This window comes from Phaenicophaeus curvirostris, chromosome 1, assembly GCF_032191515.1.
Source record: "Phaenicophaeus curvirostris isolate KB17595 chromosome 1, BPBGC_Pcur_1.0, whole genome shotgun sequence".
Lineage (NCBI taxonomy): Eukaryota > Metazoa > Chordata > Aves > Cuculiformes > Cuculidae > Phaenicophaeus > Phaenicophaeus curvirostris.
The window spans coordinates 196,866,285-196,886,530 of NC_091392.1; the positions used below are offsets into that span (position 1 = coordinate 196,866,285).

A 20,246-nucleotide genomic window follows, 5' to 3' on the forward strand; every position below is an offset into this window, starting at 1 on the left:
GAGCAAACCTTTGTTTCCACAGCCCGTCTACATTGAGCAGTGAGCCTGAGAAAAGGCAAGATGTTTCTGCTCGGGAGGGTTGATGCATGTCAGGGAATCCTCATTCAGATACACAGAAAAGATTAGCACAAGGAAATTTCACTTCATTTTCTGACCAGTTAATGAACTCTCTGGAGACTCAATGATGTGATTCCTCAATCACATCATGCAGCTCTTCCCAAGGCACACCTATACTCCTAAATGTTGGAAAAAGGCACTTAAAGAGAAGAGCACTTGCAATTCCTTTTGGTTCAGCTGTGGCTGAAGCACCATGAGTATTTTTGTCAAGCTTGTCAGTGCTTTTTTGCCCCTGTTCAGCATCTAACTTAATCCTCATCTTCAGAGCGAATAAGAGAAGAATCTTAAATCACCTGAGTCATTTTGCAGAGGTCGGTGGAAGACCACGTGCCCTTTTTTTTGCAGCAGAAAGGAAGGTTTGCAGTGAAAGAGCCTAAAATATAAATACAGGCATAAGTACACATATGCATGTTCGCATACATGTGCATAAGGGCTACTAAGTATCTCTCTTGAAGCCATAAATCCTTCTTCCTGGTGTTTTAGTTCTTTGTGCTTTACACCTCTGCAAAGGTTTAAAGGTTGTCAGTGAAACGGCAACAAATGCAATTCAGCATCCACACTCTTTGGGGAGACAGGACAGGCTACTCCTTCTCAACACTCCTTACACCAAAGTCAAGAGCGCTAATGCCAGAGGTTCACATGGTTAGCATCACACTGCTGTAAGAATGACTTTAACAACAATGTCTTGTAAGACTAGTCAGTCAGTTCTGACTAGGTGCAAATAGCTCTACACTGTTCAGTTTGAATCAGGTGCAGGCAGCCTTGACTTAACCTCTCCATGGTGCCTGGACCCTTCTTCTGCTGGGTTGAATAGGAATTGTCCCACTGTGCAAACTCTTTTTGGGTGTGATTTTGAGCCTACTTTTTTTTCCCCACCTTATTTGTACTGTGTTTAAACTGCTCAGCTCCTCTAGTCTTTCTGAGAGTGGTTAGTGGTATTTGCGAGATCAAAATAAAATGTTTTATTAGTCACAAATTTTAAAAATGTTTCCCACCCTTAGCAATAATGTTTTGAAACTTCACTTGAAAGGGAAGTTAAGGTTTGCGTGGTAAGCTGTTTTGAATGTGCAGATGTGGCAAAAAGTGTTTTTTAGATTTACCGTTTCACTGCGGGCAAATGGCTGGCTGTACTGGGAATAAGTCCAAGGAATTGTTGTTGATAACACCAATTTTTACCCTATGAGCAATGCTGGATTTGGGTATTCTTTTGCGCTCAGCTGCCTGGGGTAGAAGTTTCCCTCCCTTCTGTGGAAATGCTCTGCTCAGTTCTCAGCAGAGCCAGCCCTTAGTCGCAGTGAAGACTGTGCTGGCCCTGATTGTTGACCTCTTTCTTGGTTGTTCTCCTTTCACAGTTTACCTCTGTCATCCACCTCTTTTCCCAGCCACAAAGCAGCTAATTACATGGAGTCACTTCTTTTTCCATAATGTTCAGTATGTGTTAGCTAGTACAACTCTCCCTTGAACAATTACCAATGCTGTTGTTGCTGAGTGTAGACATAGAGTGTGGTTTCTTTGGTTTATCAAGGCTCTTTTTGCCAGGTCTTCACAAGGACTGAGGAAATTGGATGAGAACCTTGATCCCATACCCAAAACTTAACAAAGATATCAGAATATTCAACATATATTTAAACGGCACTATTACTGTTAACATGTTCCTGTGACCTCTTAAGTCTACTGGTGGTATGAAACAAGAAAGTACATCTTGCCCAACATTTCTGATGCCCCTCTTAGCCTCCTCTAGAGTAATTCGAAATAATCTATTTTCTTGTAATTAAAGAAGACGTACAAAGGACAGATCCAGTACCCACTGAACCAGATCTCTCTCTGGTTTTGGTGGGTTTTATTTCAGGTCCCTAAATGCAAGAGTGTTAGTTGGTCCAAAATGCTTAACATCCAGAGGACCATGCATTCTGGGCTGGTTTGACCTCATTTTAAACAATTACATGGTCTATATTAATTATTTCAAATGAAAATTATGTATTGGTAAAACACCTGCAGAGAACACAAAAAGCATTTGTGAAAATATTCTGTCAAACACGGGTCAAACTGAGCCAAATCTACTTTGAGCCAAATCTAAATGGATGTATTCTCCTAATTACAGCAGCCCTGCTTAACATCCCAGAGCAATTACATGACACAGCATAAACAGTAAATAAGTAGAGCATTCCTCTTAAGAAATAGATAGAGCTTAGCACTGTTGCAGATGGTGTGATGGTCTAAAACATAATGATCCCTTGGAGCATGTGGCACTGTCTCTGGAGACCTTTAAGCAAGATGAATTGGAAATTAGTGTCAGGTAGACAAGATACCGCTTTGGTTAATTGAATCAGCTGGCCAGTCTGCTTGAATTTATGAGGTGATGCACATCATCCTGTATGCCATTCTGGAAATGCTGATTTGGAATTTATCACCAGTCTGAAAATGTATGGGATTATATGAAATGAAATGTCCTGTAACTCACTGCATAAATCATACATTGGTCAGCAGCCTTTTTTTTTTTCAATGTCAGTTCTGTCTGTTTGAGAGAATTTATTGTGGTAATGTATGATGTGTGTTTTAAATACTAACTTGAAGCTGTCCTTCCCTTCCCTTTATTTTCTGCTTTCCCTCCCCTGCAAGCTTCCATAGTGACTGTCATACAGCTTGTCAACAATGTAGTTGACACTATAGAAAATGAAGGTATTTATTATTTTTCTTACTTGTTATGCAACAATGCTTCCTGTTTTCATTATGAAACATTCCAGCAGAACCTCACTAATCTACACTGACCAGCAAACCTGTGGTGGGGATGGGGATTTGCAGATCAGCATGTTCACCAGCAAACACAAAACCACCAGAGGGATGCTCCACAAAATATCATGGGTAATTGGAGGTGGTAGAAAAGGTGTCAAGGCCTTCATCCTCTTCTCTTCAAGTCAATGTTCTTGTTTGCTTATTATTCCTATTGCCTTCAGAGAGAATAGCACTGGGTTGATAGCGGAGCCAAATCATTGACATTATCCTAGCTGCAGAGGATGGGAAAGAGAAGACAGAGGAAGGCTGTAGAGTATCCCACACTGCAGTAAAGCTGGGCTATGTGCTACCAACAGATCCATGTGGAAAGGAACAAAGCGTTGGTAGGCCGATGACTGGTTTCTGCCAAGTAACACAGTGTCAAATAGAAGATGTGTAGACAACAGCTCCATGGATGCCATGTAGCCAGGTAGCCGCTGGCCCCAAGGATCTAATACTCAGCTCTGCTGCTGACTCCCTGGGTAATCATAGGCACATCATGTTGCAAGTGAACAGGTTTCCCTACCTATAAAAAAAGAACATCACTATTTTCCTCTTTTATAAAGCACGGAGGAAATGTAATTTATCAAAGATAAACATTGCTTTTATTTATTTATACAAGTTTTATCTTATCCTTGGGAAAATGGCAACTCGCCATCAACCCAGGTTATCCACAAGTCCCAAATTTCATCTGTCTGAGCAAATTTAAGGCAGGTTTTGCAGACTTTAGATAATCCAATCTGAGTAATGCTTAAAGATTATAAAGTAAATTCCTTTTGTGAAATGACCGCGTTTTTTCCTGAGGCATCATCATGGTAGTTTTGAGAATAACTTTTGCTCCTAGCTAGTGATGGCACTTGAGTATTTGTCTATAGTATATATTTGCTGATTTCCTGAAGTTTAAAAGTGCCATTCTTCTGGCTATCAAATAAAATTAATTAGCCAAGGTTCATTGAAACTGCAAGTCCCACTCAAAAAGTAAGAAAATAATGCTGAAAAGAAAGCATAGGCAGTGTAAATGGCCATGCCTTCCTGAAGGAAAGCTTAAGCAAACACATTGGCTCCCCATAATGCTTTATAGGCCAGATAAAGCCAGTCTGGCAGCAGTTCCAAGAAGCTGTCACTGAAAGTGCTTTGCCCATTTCCCAATTCTTTATGTGAAATGTATGAACCTTGCATGCTGTCGCAGAGCTGCAGGAGGATGGGGCTGCTTCCCCAGGGACTTGCTGTAGATTGTGTGAGTCAGCAAATTAGTGAGGTTCTCCTGGATCCTGGAACTACACAGCTCAGAGGGACCTGATGCATCTTGGATGCAATGTCATTACGCTGACCGAAATACAGCAAAATCCGCTTTACAAAAAAGAAGTGAAGAAGGAGAAGAGTGGTTAGGGCCGGTTCAGACACTGCTGCTAAACCTGCAGAATAGTATTCTCTGACCTCATCTGTGGCTAAGCCCTGGATGTTATGTGCTGTAATGCCATAAAAGTGTATTTATCTGGCCAGACTTCTTCTAAGCTACGCAATCCGAAGACCTTGCCCAGTGACTTCTTGCATGAAGCCCAATAACATGTGGCTCAACAAGAGCATTTCATCTAGAAAACGCTGCAGCTTTTTCCCTGCTCTTGTCTCACATAAAACCTCTTTCCTTGCTCTCTCCCTCACCCCTGCACCCTCTCCATACTGGAATGCCTCCCTCCCCACAAGCTAGCATGGCAGTGCAGGTGGGAGGTGGGTGTGGGGTTGTGGGGCATTGTAGCTGATGGCCCCATTAAATGGCTTTGTATTCTATTCTATTCAGGTTCTTATACCGTGCCCATCACCATGGTATCTGAGCCCAGGTGGGCCCAGATTTGTTTGAACCGGCCCTGAGAATGGTAGATTCTTATTTTTCTGTTTCAAAGTGAACAAGTGAGAGAGAAATGTACTTTGCAATTATAAACTGTAGAGACGGTAGATAGCCCTTTTTGTATTAAGAATTCTAGCTCTAATGTAATTCCATATCTGTTCAGTGAGGGTAAATAATTAAGATATGATAGAAAAGGAATATAATACACAACATAATCATTTCTATATATATGTCTGCATTTGACTGGGCAAACTTTTCTTGTACGCTAAAATAAAAACGCAATTAAAAATCCTATTAAAACGACACCAAGGCAGCTTTACTTTAGAAAAATGCATGCAGTTTTCTATTTTCACATGTAATACAATGCTGGTAACAAGCTCCGAGTTACCAGTTTTTACTTTTCGCTTTGTATCTGACAGTGTCTGTTATGGATCAAGGACAGAACTACAACAGAGGTGATTCTTCTGAAACACTTTCTGCCTGTTGGACTGGGCTGGGGTGGGCAGTGCACCAACTTGATCTGTTTTTCTCTTGAACTGCTTCACGTGTCCTCTTCTGTTTGAATTCTTTTGATTTCAAATTCTGCATGGGAATGGCCAGCCACTGATTTTAATTCAGGATCCAGTTTTCAGTTAATTAGGTTATTTGCTTGCACCTTCTTTCTTGTAATAAAGTCATTGGAGGTGGAAGGGGAGACTAGATGTGGTACCGTAAGCATGCTGACTTAATTAATAGATTTTTTTCAGATAACTGTGAAAAGCATTAATTCAGAGATAAAGTCATTTTGATTTCTTGGCCTTGTAGTTTCTAATACAACCCAGTAGCATCCTAAACAGCAAAATGCCTGAGAGTGGTCGTGTTGTGTTTCTTTGCTTATTTGCATTAGCATCATAATAGAATTTTGTTTTCCTCCCCTGCCCCTCTGGTCAGAGCATGGTTGACCTTTGTCGATGGCCTGTGGCGCATGCTGTGATTTGAACATGCTGTGAGGACTAGGAGACAACTGCATGCAGGACACTTCATTACAGTCCCGTCCTAGCAGCTCCATCCTAACAGAGTGTTGTGATTCTCTTTCCTACAGCGTATCATTGGGATACCTCTGACTGGATGCCAAGTGCTCGGTTGTCCGATATTGAGGAAGTACCCAACTTTGAGATGGCAGATGGAGGCTCGGCTCATCATGGCAGTACAAGAGAGCTGGAAACAGATTACTACCTTGGTGGTTACGACATTGACAGCGATTACCCTCCCCCTCACGAAGAGGAGTTTTTAAGCCAGGACCAGTTACCACCTCCTCTTCCAGAGGATTATCCGGACCATTATGAAGCCCTTCCACCCTCACAACCGGTCTCAATGGCAAGTACGCTCAGCCCCGATTGCAGGCGACGGCCACATTTCCACCCCAGCCAATACCTCCCTCCTCACCAGTTCCCCAATGAGACGGACACCACAGGGTCTCAGACTGGGAACGAGTTTAGTACTTTTGCTGTTGCCCCAAGCCAGAACACAGAAAATGTAAGTGCAGGTAAGATGCCCTTATCCTTGCACAACTCTCTAGATGCCTCCTCCTCTGATGTCTCAGCCAGCTGTGGCTTTGATGACTCTGAAGTAGCCATGAGTGACTATGAAAGCGTGGAGGAACTCAAACTAGAAAATGTTCACATTCCATTTGTGGAGACCCAGCATCAGACGCAAGTGTAAAGGATGCTTCCTTCTTCTTCTCCCTCTTCTTCTTCTTTTTTTTTTTTTTGTTGTCATTTGGTCCAATTAATAGTATAAATATTGAGAAGAATTTTGCTGAATGTGTATCTATATATATTGGGAAAGGCAAAAACACAGTATAACCCATTATTAACTTGTTCACAAATGATACTGTATGTGCAGACAGGAAGAAATCAATTGTGTTAAGTATTATACATTGCAAAATTATTACAGACAATCTGGAGATTATGTACCTTCTATTTATTAGCAAGAGTAAAACTCAGATTTTGAGGCAGGGAGAACAATAACTGAAAACTAATTTCTTTCTCTCCCCTAAAGTTTGAAATTTTTTTTTGTATTGTATTATTAAAAGTGTTACGGTGTTATGATGTTATGATCTCCCCACAGTATTAAGGAACTGTATGGATCATTCCAAGACACATTGTTGCATGAAATTTTATGTAGCAGAAGAGTATAAGCAATGGATTGCTGAGGTTGTTGTGTACAACAGGTCAGATGACTGAAAAAAAGAGCTTTTACAGATTGACCTATCAAAGACAACCACTTATTTTTCGATAAATATGTATCTGTACTTGTTTTGGTTACACAGCATTTCATTCTGTTTTGTGTGCATAGAGAGCAACATACATACAGCATATATTAATCCAAATTGGACTACTTTGGTTACGATTTTTTAAAACTTGATGTCAGGGACATGTACATAACTTCACCCATGAAGACTTGGAGAAATGTCAGAGTTTGACCTAGTAACGGCCCAGCTTTGCCCCAGCCGCGTATGCTTAGCTTCCATAGGATGCAGTGTGCACATGTATGTGAAAACATCAGGAAACATAACTGTTTACAAAGCGCTGCTGATTTTATTGAAATTCCTTGCTTGGGCAATGGCCTCTTTAAAAGCAGTCATCATGCTACAATTATTACAGTAAAATCAGTTGCAATTCAGTTGCATATAATGCTACTGTAACCTCAAATTGTTAGTTTAATGTCATTTGGCACACGTCCATCCTTAGAGTTTATGGAATTAGTTCTCAGCTGCTGTAAACTGACTCAGTCAGTGCAACTGCACAGATGGGCTGCAGCCAAAGATCTGGCCTTAGGTTTTCCACTAGATGTGTGATGTTGTAGGATTTGAGTACTTCCAAATGTTGTGTGCAGACTTTAGAATATTGTGGGATGAGAAAAATCATGGCATCGGTATGCTTTCATGCTTCCCTCAGCCTGATCTGAGTAAATGGCCTTTCACATTGATTTGGCCTGAGCAGCAAAGTGTGATATAGGAATATGGGATTTTCACTCAATGTATTAAAGTAGATTATACATATCCATTGCTTGGTACTACAGAAATGGTTTTACCACTGCATTTTGCAGCATCTCTATACCTTATACAGTGAATGCGAGTCTTCAGTCTGCATTACTGCTGGAGTTTCATCCACACCTTTCACACATAATTCAGTCATTCTGAAAAGCTATTGAATACATAAATCATTGTTATAGATTAACACATTCATTAACAGATTTCCTTTGCTTCTTTCCATGTCCAGTCTCTCGGTCAAACATCTTAAATGAATCATTTCAGCAGCTTTATTACAGGGCAACATGTTCTTGACCAACTTGAGTTTCACTCAAAACTAAATTGTGGGTTATTTCTTTATATACAGGAATTGTTTATTCACAAATTCAGCCCCCTCCCCCAAAATAAAAATAAATTATTACCAGAACGTAATTTAAATAATTGCAGCTTGTAACACTTTTAATAAAACAGGATTTCTAAAATTCTCAGTGTCAGTACGATATGTTGCTGCTTTCCTCCAATAGCTAATATAGCTGTGAAAGATTCGTATAGATATCTTCTTTGTGATCATGCAACAATTCTTCACTAGAAAACAGCTCATTGAACAGGTACATAAATAAATTGAGCAAACTTTCAGAAAGACCATGTACTGCACATACAAGTATTATTAAGTACTTGTCTACGAATAGTTTCTGTCCATTGAATTTATGAATGTCACTTGGTCTTCTCAAAGTAAACATGCTTCTGTAACAGTGATATATTCTGAATGTGCTCATGGTATGTTTCAACCCCTTTTCCCTGCTATTATCCCCATGTTTTCAAGAAGAAAAAAATACGGAAATTTGTATTGCGATTGCAAGGAACTGAGGAATTTGCCAATAAGCCATGAAATGGTTTGGTAAATCTAGAGGCACGGATAGAGGATGACTTGCTTTGTTCATGAAATCAATGTTGCAGGAAGGCAGGTACAATTAGATTGATGTCTCTTCAAGAGTAGGAATATCTCAGTTTGAAAAATAAAGCTGCAAATTTAGCTGCAGTTTTAAAGCTGGTATGACTTTCTGAGAATTTAATACTCACATAGCATTGGGCTGCAGTTCACATGAGGTTTGCTCCTACTCAGTTTTGATGCGAGACATTTTTATCCATTATAAAATTGGTTCTGCTCAAATCCCAAGCTAGTTATGAAGTGTACTTTTCATGTTTTCTGTAGTGAAAATTCTTGAGTAAGCCTGAGATACTGATATCAAAACTTTACTAGGACATATCAAAAGCGCTGTGAGGGAAAACAGTATGGGAACCTAGCAATTGCCATACAAAAAAAAAAAAAAATCAATGGTTCTTACCAAGGTTGTTGCCTCAGTAATATCTTGTTGGTAGTGAGTTTTACTAGTAAAATATGCATAAATACAATGTATAGTACATTTTCTGTTTTGATGTTGTTGCCATTTCATTCCACTGAACATCTACTTATTAAAGTGCTGTTGAGAAGGTGCCAAGGATCACCTATCCAGCCTTCTCTGTCTCACTCATGATTTCTATACCTCAGTATCTCCCCTTCCGAATAGAGTAGGCCTAGTCCATCTTCAAACAGATGCACCTGTGTGAATATTGGTACTTCTGTGGCCTTTCTGGTTTTATTCTGGCTCTTTTTGATAGATAAGACCTGAATGCAGATCTGAAGGTGAAATACCTCTTAGGGAACATTATTTTCATAATAACATCTCTCTTGTTAATCCAAACCATTTTATGTTCTTTTTAATTAATGCTCTGGACAAGCCATAATCTCCTAACATGGAATATAACAACATTTTCATAACCTAATGTAAGAATTGGTGTTGATATTATTACATCCAAGATACAATTTTTTTTCTACCACATGATGCTTTCTATGCTGCTGCTGCTGTTATTGCCAGGTCCCTGCTCCTGTTAGAGCTTCCTCTCACAGCTCTGCTTATCCTGTGTGTCTGTATTTCAGTTCACATTCCTGTAGGTGGCTCCACTAAACGGTATTTTCTTTTGGAATCATCTGTAGGAGAGGTTTCCTAGACTTAATAAAGTATGTTTTAAGTGTCAGTAGATTATAACCCTTAGAATCAAGAGAGTCTTTGCTTTTTGAAGAAGAAAAAAAAACCCAAACAAAATAAATAAGAAAATTATTAAAATGCAAATACATGCTTGCATCAGAAATCACTGACTTTCCCAAGGTTGCATAAGTCAGAGTAAAAGGGTGCTTGTTGTCTGCATTTTGATCAGGTTGAGAATGTCATGCCCACTGACAGCCTTTTTAATAACTCTGGCAATGGAAAGAGCCTTAAAGTGACTAACAACTTGCTTAATGCTGCCAACACCACATTAGTGGCCTTGTGCAAAAGGAAAAATTAGGCTTATTCATCTTTTTTAGGTATCTTGCCTTTGTATTATAAACATCCTATTTAAAACAAACAAACAAAAAAACGGAAACCCCCTCACAAAACCATAGATACTGGATGTGATTACTGTCCTGAGTCAGTACCTTGTAGTAGGGCAAAGAGCCAAAGGTGACACCAAGGAACCACAGCAACATGTCCCTCCCATGAGGCCAAATGGACAGCCCCACTAGAAGATCAACTTAAAGTTGTCTTCCTATAGGACCCTCCTATAGGACACAGCTTATGAAGGCAACCAGGGAGATGTTGCAATGCAGAGATGCATTACCATGCTGTGATTCCAAGGCAGTCAAGCTATTTTTCTAAAGCTTGGTGACATCTTTGACCTTGGGTTATCCCACGGGTTTCCTTAGCCTGTAGTTGGAATGTAAGGCTGGAAGGAGTCAAAGGCTTTTTACTACTCCTGTTTCCCTGAAGTCAGGAAGTTGTGTGCTCCATCTCTCAAGCAGAATGTCCCACAAAGAAGTTTAATTTTGGTCCTCAAATTCATTTTGTCACCTTTTCTAAATTTTCTAGGTAATCTGAAGTAATGCTAGCCTTGATGTGTTATTACCCTCTCCAGTCAGAAACTCAGACTGGGTGCAGCGCAGTGAGGAAACATGTGCCACTGAAATGCTGATTACTGGGAAGGCAGCAGCCTGTTGTTTCTGCAAGTCAGGCAGGTGGTAAACTTTGAGAATATGACACAAAAATTGCTGCTCTTGGATGAATATAAATTCCATTGTAAAGAGAAATGAAGGCTGGACAGGAGAGATGGTTAAGAATGCACCTTTTTTCCTTCATCAAGATCCTGCCTGAAAAAGCTAAATGGATGGTATAGTGTATCCTTATAGCAGTTAATAATTGCAGTGATGGCAGAGAGAGCTGAAGGTGCCCTGGACCAGTTCTTCTAAGCTTTGTTTGAAAATGTAGCATCTTTAATAATGGAGAAAATCAGGTATTTAAAACAAGCACTGAAAGTACATCAGCACTTTGTTGGTATTTTTTGGAGCTATTCACTGAGTAATAATGGACATTTCATAGATTTCCAACAAAAGCACTACATCTTCACATTCATTTTCTGATGGTTTACATCATTTACCATGCAGTAAAACTGTTTTTTGCCTGTTTGCATCTCTGTTCCTCTCAATACTCCAAACTGTGGTTTGAACATTAGAAATTTAGACTATTGCCCATTATCCATGGCATTTCGCTTGTGTTTCATAAATTTGACATTTAACACCTCCTTTACCAGAAGGACCACTCAGTTAGTAAATTAGCTGCATCATCCAAGGGATGGGTGGATGGGGAGGAAATGATATTAAATTCATTTCTTTATGTAATAATGAAAAGCAATAATTGCAAATATGTTGTATTACACAAAGGCCATAAGTAATCCTTACCAGTGTTAAGAGTGCACTTGAACTGTATTATGGAAAGAGATCGGAGCCCTCAGAACTGTAGCATTCTTCTGTCATAGGAATACCTAAACTGCTATTATTTAACAATGCAATGAGCCCATACTGCCACTTTTCAGGAAGTGACAAAGGTGTTTAGGAGTGAAAGCAGTTCTCTTTAAAGCACTGTATCGGATAAGATTGTCTTGTAAATTTTACCTGTCACAAGCAGGCTGGTTTGTAAAAGATGTATGTTTTGGTGTTTTAAAAAGTTTATAAAATAATGTATATAATGGTTTCAAATTACCAGGCTTTTGTAGATATTTGATGCCAATCAGGTTGCTTTAATTTTTTTTTGTTTGTTTGATATAATTCTGCAGAGTCATCAAAGTTGGTTTAAAATTCTAAGGTAACAGCAAAAAAAAAAAACAAAAAACAATTTTTAGATTTGAAAACTTTTTAATCATTTCAAAATGTACTGTAACTTTCCTTTGGGTTCAGCTCTTTTTGTTTAACTTTTTTCTGTTTCTATGAAGATGGTTTTTATTGACTTTTTTTAAATGAATGTGTTTTGCACAAAAAACTAGAGATATGATTTCTATGCCATTTCAAATAGGTATTCTGAGATGTCATTTCTCCAATGACAAGAAATTCAATCTTATGCAAAAGGGAGGGTTTATCATTTTGAGTGGGTATAGTCCATCATCTTAAAACTGATTGTTCCTTCATTATTGCTGTTGGCAGTATTGTCTTGTGTTCTTTTGCTATAAAAACAAAACAAGAAAAAAAAAAGTGTACAGGTTTGTAACTGCCAAAATTTGCTAAAGTTGATGGTTAAAACAAGTTTTCCAAGTAAACAAAAAGAAAAGCCCAGCCGTGTTGACTATTTCTTGGGTTTTCTCCTAGTTTAAAAGGAGGGAACAAGATACGAGGTCTACAAGGAATGTGGCATTTCATTGGCTCTCTCTGCACAGGACTGCAGGAAATGCTGCTTCTTGGATTCTTGAAATTAATTTCATTTTTACATAGAATCATAGAATGGTTTGAGTTCGAAGGGAACTTACATGTCATCTAGTTCCAACCCCACTGCCATGGGCAAGGACATCTCCTGCCAGACCAGGCTGCCCAAGGCTCCATCCAGCCTGGCCTCGAACACCTCCAGGGATGGGGCAGCCACAGCTTCCCTGGGCAACCTGTGCCAGTGTCTCACCACTCTCACGATGAATCAGTTCTTCCTAATGTCTAGTCTAAATCTGTCCCTCTCCAGTTTATACTCATTGCTCCTAGTCATATCACTACAAGCCTTTATGAACAGTCATTCCCCAGCTTTCTTGTAGTCCCTTTCAGGTACTAGAAGGTCACTATAAGATCTCCTTGGAGCCTTCTCTTCTCAAGGCTGAATAAGGCCAACTCTCTCAGCCTGTCCTCGTACGGGAGGTGCTCCAGCCCTCTGATCAACTTTTTACCCCTTCTCTGGACCCGTTCCAACAGCTCCATATCCTTCTTATGTTGAGGATTCCAGAACTGGACACAGGACTCCAGCTGAGGTCTTACAAGAGAGGAACAGAGGGGCAGAATCCCCCCCCTCACCCTGCCGACCACGCTTCTTTTGGTGCAGCCCAGGACACAGTTGGCCTTCTGGGCTGCAAGTGCACATTGCCAGCTCATGTCAAGCTTCTCATCAACCAGCACCCCCAAATCCTTCTCTGATGGATGTGACAATTCCTCTGTAGGGGCCCCTACGTGCATTGCATAGCTCTCTTGCTAAGAGTTGCTTAGCTGGTGTGTGTGTGCTATGTCAGTTGCCTAATTAAATCCACATCCTCAAATGTTGTAAAAGGCATCATCACATCATGTAGAGATTGAGCTTCATCAGGCAAGACAATTTCAGGGGACAATCCAGTTGTCCTGCATTAGTTGCTTAGCATGAGTACAAGGGACGGGTACATAAAGCAGCATCCTGCTGTGGGTTTCTCCATTATCCAGCATCATGGCAGCAGCCGGGACCAGCTGGGACAAATTCAGGTGGGAAATCTCAGGTGTGTAAGCACTGCCTCAGGAAAGAGCCATCGTTGTGTTAGGCTTGATGCTCATTCTGCTGAGGAGGTTGCATTCAGGAATGCCACATTTACTTCTCCTTCATCACATCTGTTTAACTCCACAGCCTAAACTTTCCCAGCTGGGCAGGACTGAAACAGGGCTAGCCCAGCTGCAGTGTAAAAAGAAGGGGAGATGTTCCTCCCAGAATTCTTTGAATGCCCTGCCAGGATGCAGCCAGGAGGACACTTAGCACTGCAGCGGGGAGGGATGCTGCCTGCAGCATGGTATCCCATTAAAACATGCAAGACACAGAGCTGTCTTTGAAGCAAGCCCACCAGCCGGGGCATAAATAACCTTTATCAACATTCTTGAAACAGAAGTTTAAGCCATAGCAAAGCGAACTATCAAGTCACCATCAGAAGTCTCTCTTCTCACAAGTGTTCCTCAGTTTTTTTCCTAGAATGGATGAGACCCCTACTGTAGACAATTTCCTATTTATTTTCCTATTTCTATCTTCCCAATTGTAAAGGAGCTCTTCTTTTTTCTACCTTTTCCGATGGAGTTTAACACAGTCTTAGTGAAGTATTTGTGGCCACAGAGGTAGCATGGAGGTTCAGCAAAACTCACTGGTACAGTGAGAAAGAGCAGAGCAGTCTACAAGGAAGTAAGACTGAAGAACTTTCAAGACTATTGACTTAAAATTTTTAACTCTATTTAATGTGCAAGACTAGAGGTACGGAATGACATCAATATTTCTTTAGGATGGAAATGATGAGAACTGAGGAAACACCACCACTGGTTGTCCCCTTAATTTTGGCCAAAAATAAGCTATTTCTTCTTTCCAGGTGTAACAGTAACAGGTTCTGTAAACTTGCAGTGTAATCAGCCCAGCATGGTGGAAAACACCTATTCCCAGTAACACTGCAGTGCAGCCATGGAGTAGAAAGTCACACAGCAGCAGAAGCCATTGTGGTCTAAATCTAAGGAGGTAACATGTAATGAGAAAAAAAAAATGAAAAGGAACAACCACTAGAACCACAGCTCTAGTGCTTTCACTGGACCTGGAGTTTTTTCATACAGTTGTTTTTCGGTTTTTTTAATTTCCACAGAAACATCTGTAATTCAAAACAACATGGAAATCAGAGTTAGATCTGTGGCATTTCCAGTCCTTCAGAAACACCCCGGGGCTGCCACACTAATCTAAGGATCAGTCATCTGGATGTAAAGAGAGGGAGATTGTCCTTCCTATCTGTGAACTTAATGATTTTCAGATCAAAGACTGTTTCCTGCTTGGTAACACGTCCTGCTTCCACTTTTCCTCCCGCCTGCCCTCAAATCTTACCACACAGTGGGGGAAAAGATCAGTGCAATGATTGTGACTTTCTCTCAAGTTCAGAGAGCAATTTAGAACCCCCCTACCGCTTCTCAGCCAGCAGTGCCTCAAGGAAGAAAGCCTTTTCCAAAAGGTACCCCAGCCTGCTGGTTAAGGGGCTTCCAGCTGCAGAGAGAAACATCTGTTTGTAGGAGAGGAGAGGAGGAAATTGTAACAAAAAGTAAACTTAGAGATCTTTTTCTCTTAGTTTAACTCTTTGAGGTGTATGTTCTGCCCAGTCTTAGCAAGGGTCTTTCTATACATTTGTTTAACTCATATCCCCAGTTAAATTTGCTTCCAGAAACAATTCCTACCAGCACGTAAAACCTTCGTGCTCCTGGTTCTGGAGTGGAGGAGAGGTCCTCTAGTATAGAACTCCTTACATGACCCAGACAGATGGAGACGTGGTGACCAGCCCCAGTGAGGAAAACCCTACTGTGTCCCTAAGGCCTCTGCCATGTTCCTTATGCGTGAGATATGGCCAGGGATGACCAAATGCAAAACAATTAAGGGAGTCTTAATCACAGGCATATGAATTCTAAGTCCACTGCCAATTTGGTATGGCTTTTAGCTTCCAGCATCGTTGGAATAACTTTCTAAAACACACCTAACCTGAAGTCCCACTAGATCAACTGGGCAGCCACTGGCAGCTCCTGCGGGAGATGTATTCCAGTACAAGTTGTGGGCAAATCCAGCAAGCTCTGTGGACATAGCTGCTTTGAAGCTACCGCCTAGTGAAGAAAGAAGGTACAAAGAACCAGCTGCACAGAAGCTGATTCCAGCTGTCCCACTTGGCTAGTTCTTGGCTTGCTCAGACATGCCATGAATTACTCTCAAGGGAAAAATGCTGTTGTAAACTGGTCAGGCAGTGAAAGCAGCTGCCTGATACAACCTACTAAGGAGTTATGTGAGAGTGTTTACAAGGCCATTTATATGGAGAATAAGAAACAGAAACTGTGAAGACAACCTTTTTTTTCAGATCACTTTTTATTTTAAAAAGCACAGGAAATTAATTGCATAAATTACTGTTAACAACGTTGTAAGTTGATCACATCTTTTAAAAAATATGTGAGAAATCAAATAGTGCAAGTAATTTGGCCTTAATACACATAAAACGTGGTGTGCTGATTTTGTTAAGTCCTCTAGGTCACTCCTGTTGTTTTCAGTAACTTCACAAGGCCTTCCTGAGAATGAGATGCTTGTAATCCAGGAGCTGGGGTATTGCCACTGCCTAAATAGAATCAGGAAGGTTTTCTCCTGAAATTGTTATGTTACTTTTTGTTAGGGTGAATTGACAAGTTGTAATGAGGCCAAATTTCAACCACTGACCATATTATTTATAGCAAAGCAGAGTTTCTATGCATTTTTTGGTCGATGACTAATACCTAGAGTACTGGGGTTTCTTCCTGCAGGGCTTCCAATGCAAAACAGTGTGCCTTGTGTTTCCTTCCCAGCAAAGACCGAGGTGCAATCAAGGGGGGAAGATTCCTGTCATCTATCCTCAGAGATCTACCGTGGCCTTGCCTCCATCTGAGCCAGTCATCCTTGGGATCATTATCTAGAATGCAAAGTCATCTAACTTATTGTTAATATCTACTTTAGAAGGACAGTAGCTGAGATGATCTTATTTGTCTTCAGTGATCATTAAGGATTCCAGATGATAAATTCAGACATGAACTTCTATTTGGATCCTATGGATTTCACCTCCAGTACATAATTACTATCAGGAATCATTGTTTCATGTGATTGTTTTAAGCATATTTACTCAGACAAAAGTGAGATTAGCAAACTGGAGAGAGGTCAGACAGGAGCCATTAACAGGGTTAGGGGCTAGAATATATGACATATTGGGAGAACTTAAGAGACCCAACCTACTTTGTTCTGTAATTTATCTATTTCTGTGCTTTCCGTCTCAAGAAATAAAATATGTTTTCTATTCTACTGAAATTCTTCCTTTGCTGTCTATATATATTATTTGCTTTTCATTAATTAATTACTAGAAACATAAATCTTATTTCGTAGGTCCTCAGGAAAAAAAATTACATTCTATCATCTCTGCTTTCCATTTCAAAGTTTTACTAAGAGATGCTGTCTTATTGTCTGCTGTTGAAAGTATCCACCACAGTAACCTCAAGCTGTACACTAGTGCAATTGAGAGAGCAAGGAAACCTTTTCAGGACTCAGGGTTAGTAAGGTTGCCTAGGAACTCAGTTTGTCCTTGCTCCCTCTCTTAAAAATGTGGAAGACCTTAGGAATGTTGCTTTCTCCAGTGGCCTGCAGTTATGAACCCATTATTATGGGTTCCTGGGTTTCTGAGACCTCAACACTCTACCAAATAACCTAGCACCTCTGGTACCAATATCTCTTTCCTTTAGGCGAAGCCTAGAATAACTCTGCCTGAGCAGCTGCATTTGGTCCCATTAGGTTGCACTGGGCTCTGGCAGCCCCAAGACACACTAGAAGGAACTTGGATTTTTGTTGTCGTCTCTGCTACCACTGTAAGTATCTCTTTCCTTGAATACTACATCCTGCCTAGCTTTATTCTAACCAAAAAGATGTTACATCAAATTATTATTATCCTTACTGTTTAGAAGATATTAGAATGAAAGTCCATAATACATTGTCCTTTATAGCCTATTCCCCTGTGTAGTGTTACTGAGTCCAATTTTAATTACACTCTATTTTCAAAATATAGGGAGAAAATTAAATGCCCTTAGACTATTTTGTCCTTAAGGTTAGGAGATTGGGTAGTTCAGTCTCTGTCAAGAGTAATTAACAATTGACTAGATCACAACTCACTATAATCAGAGTTCAGATACCTGGCTTTCCCACAGACATCTACAGTTAAATATATGGTAATTCAGAACTCAACGATCACCTCTTTGATTCCTTCTTCCATGCAATTTCCATCATTCATGTTAAATCAGGCCACAATTTCCATCCAATCAGAAAGCGCTGGCCATGGACATCCAGTTCTGTGGCTGTGTGTGTGTAGAGTTGCTGTGTGCCTCCTTAATATGATGAGAAAGTTTTGAAGATACAGCCACTACATATTAGTCTATTCTAAAGTTCATTGGGTATGTGGCAACTAATATGGGCAAAGCTGGAGCTCAACTTGAATGAGTTCTCAACTAAACGACATGGGAAGACAGATATGCGCAGCATTTAGAGTTGAATGAGGTTGACATAACTGGATGAAAAAATACTAGCATTAGAAGAAAGAATAAAGTTGCAGAAGTTCTTCTTGAATAGTTTAGACATCAAACTTGTAGTATTAAATGAAACAATTTTGAATCACGAATCCAGTAAATACGTTTCCAGAAGAGCACAGAATAGCTTTCTTCTTGGCCCAATCTCACTCATAAAAATGATCTGGAAATGTATAAAAGACTCTGTTTTTATGATTGATGTCATGTGAATGGCAAATAATTCTGGAACTGGACTGGTTATACAGAACAGAATGGAGCATACAGGAAACCAGGATCATTTGAGAAGGACGCACTTTTTTTAATAAAAGCTAAGTAATTTATCTGAGATAAATGAACACAGAATTCTACAAGTTAGAGGAACTGTGAGTTGGTATTATGTCTCAGTAAAAAGAACTCAGAAATAATGTAGTAAATAATCCCTTGAATAAACACTTTAGGTGTAATGGTGGGAGCTTGATCTATGGCCATGAAAAAATCTCTGGCTGCCTAAGACTGGAAATACCAAATGGGAGGAGGCAGATGATATTTCCAGCTTTAGTAAACTCATTCAAATCCTTACAGTTCAAAAAAAAAGGATGTTGAAAAGCTGCAAAGCATCCAGGAAAGCTGCAGGACTGATTTGAGAGTGGTGATCAAAACTTCAGTGACCAAACACAGAATAGGGAGCTCTGTTTATTTAGTAATCAAACAAAGGTTAAAATTACTAGAGGAAACAAAAAAATGTCTATTTCAGACTAGACCCATAGAAAGGGTGGGAATTAACATCTAGAAATCACTCACTTACAGCTTGGATTGAGTGTCTATCACAGATATCTTTATATCACTGTGGTGTTAAATCTGTCTGTCCATAAGACAATCTCCATCTGTCTCTCTAAAAGTAAAGCTGTTGTTCAGGCAAAAGTTAGAGAACTGACAGATCACCCAAAAAGGTAAACAAAAAGCTAGTTGATGTGGTCAAAATCTATCCCTCTTATAGAGAGGAAATGAAAGGTCTGTGAGATGCAAAGATCCCTTTGGTGCCGAGAAGACCCTGTCTGGAGAGACCCCTCAGACAAGACTCGCAAGACGCCTATCCTGTTCCACCAAGGTGTGCAGCTGGGAGCAAGAGCTGCAACAGTGCTGAACTGAAGCCATTAAGGGAGAGGAGGCTGATTTATGAGCACTAATTCATCACTAGTAATACTTCTTTCTTATTTCACCGTCCACTTTTTCTCTCTTAAACTGTATTCTTAATCCAGGGATGTTTCATTATATTGACTGCAATATCAAAACCATAAGATTTCCAGCAACATTACTCCAAAACACTTCCTGAGAGAATTTAGCATTTGCAAAGGAATTACTCATCATGCACTCTGTAGGAAGAAAGAAATTCTCCTCCAAATTGTCAGGGAAGGTATTTTTCTTTTTCTTTTTTTTCTCTCTCTTGTTTGCTCTGGTTTCTTGAGCCAAAAACGTTTTTGACACTAGATCACTGCTTTGACGTGGTTTCATCACAGGAGACTAATTTTAGGGAGCAATGGAGTTTATCATGTGGAGAATTACTCACTGCTTACAGGAACTATGGAAGAGAGAAAAACTTTAAATTGTCAAAAACATTCAACAGAAGCTCTGGCTCCAAATGTTTTAGAAAAGAATGGCTCTGGCATGTTACCATACACAGACAGGTGAAGAAGGGTCATGACTGAACTCTTGGCAGCACAGAAGACAACAGTGTATGGGCTTTTAGCTAGGTCTTCAAATTAGAATATGTGTTGCAGCAGCATGACAATGACATCTTGAGATTTGTTATAGGGAAAACTGTTGTGTCAGGTGTTCCTGCTGCATCCCATGGAACTACTGCACCAATTGCCGTGCAAGCACTCACAAAGACACTGCCACGATGTAATGGGCCTCAACAACAGAAGACAGTTACTGAATTTTGCATAGGGATGAATCAAGTTAGCTATGTGTATTTTGCTGAGTTTCGGGGTTATTGCTTCTTCAAAAACTCAATATGGCTTTCCAGGATTTGGAAGATCAGCTACACATTTAACATGTATGTGTTGTTAAGAACCTAAAGGCTTGCAGATTAA

General features: G+C 40.0%; 1 protein-coding gene across 1 annotated transcript in view; it reads left to right on the plus strand.

The window, feature by feature from the left end:
* Positions 1 to 7,689, plus strand: part of FAT3 (FAT atypical cadherin 3) — a 345,812-nt gene extending 338,123 nt beyond the window's left edge. Inside the window, exon 26 of the mRNA XM_069883426.1 lies at positions 5,817 to 7,689. Within this exon, the coding sequence (XP_069739527.1) occupies positions 5,817 to 6,436 (620 nt within the window). The 3' untranslated portion in view covers positions 6,437 to 7,689. The remainder of the gene's footprint in view (positions 1 to 5,816) is intronic.
* Positions 7,690 to 20,246: the final 12,557 nt, after the last annotated feature.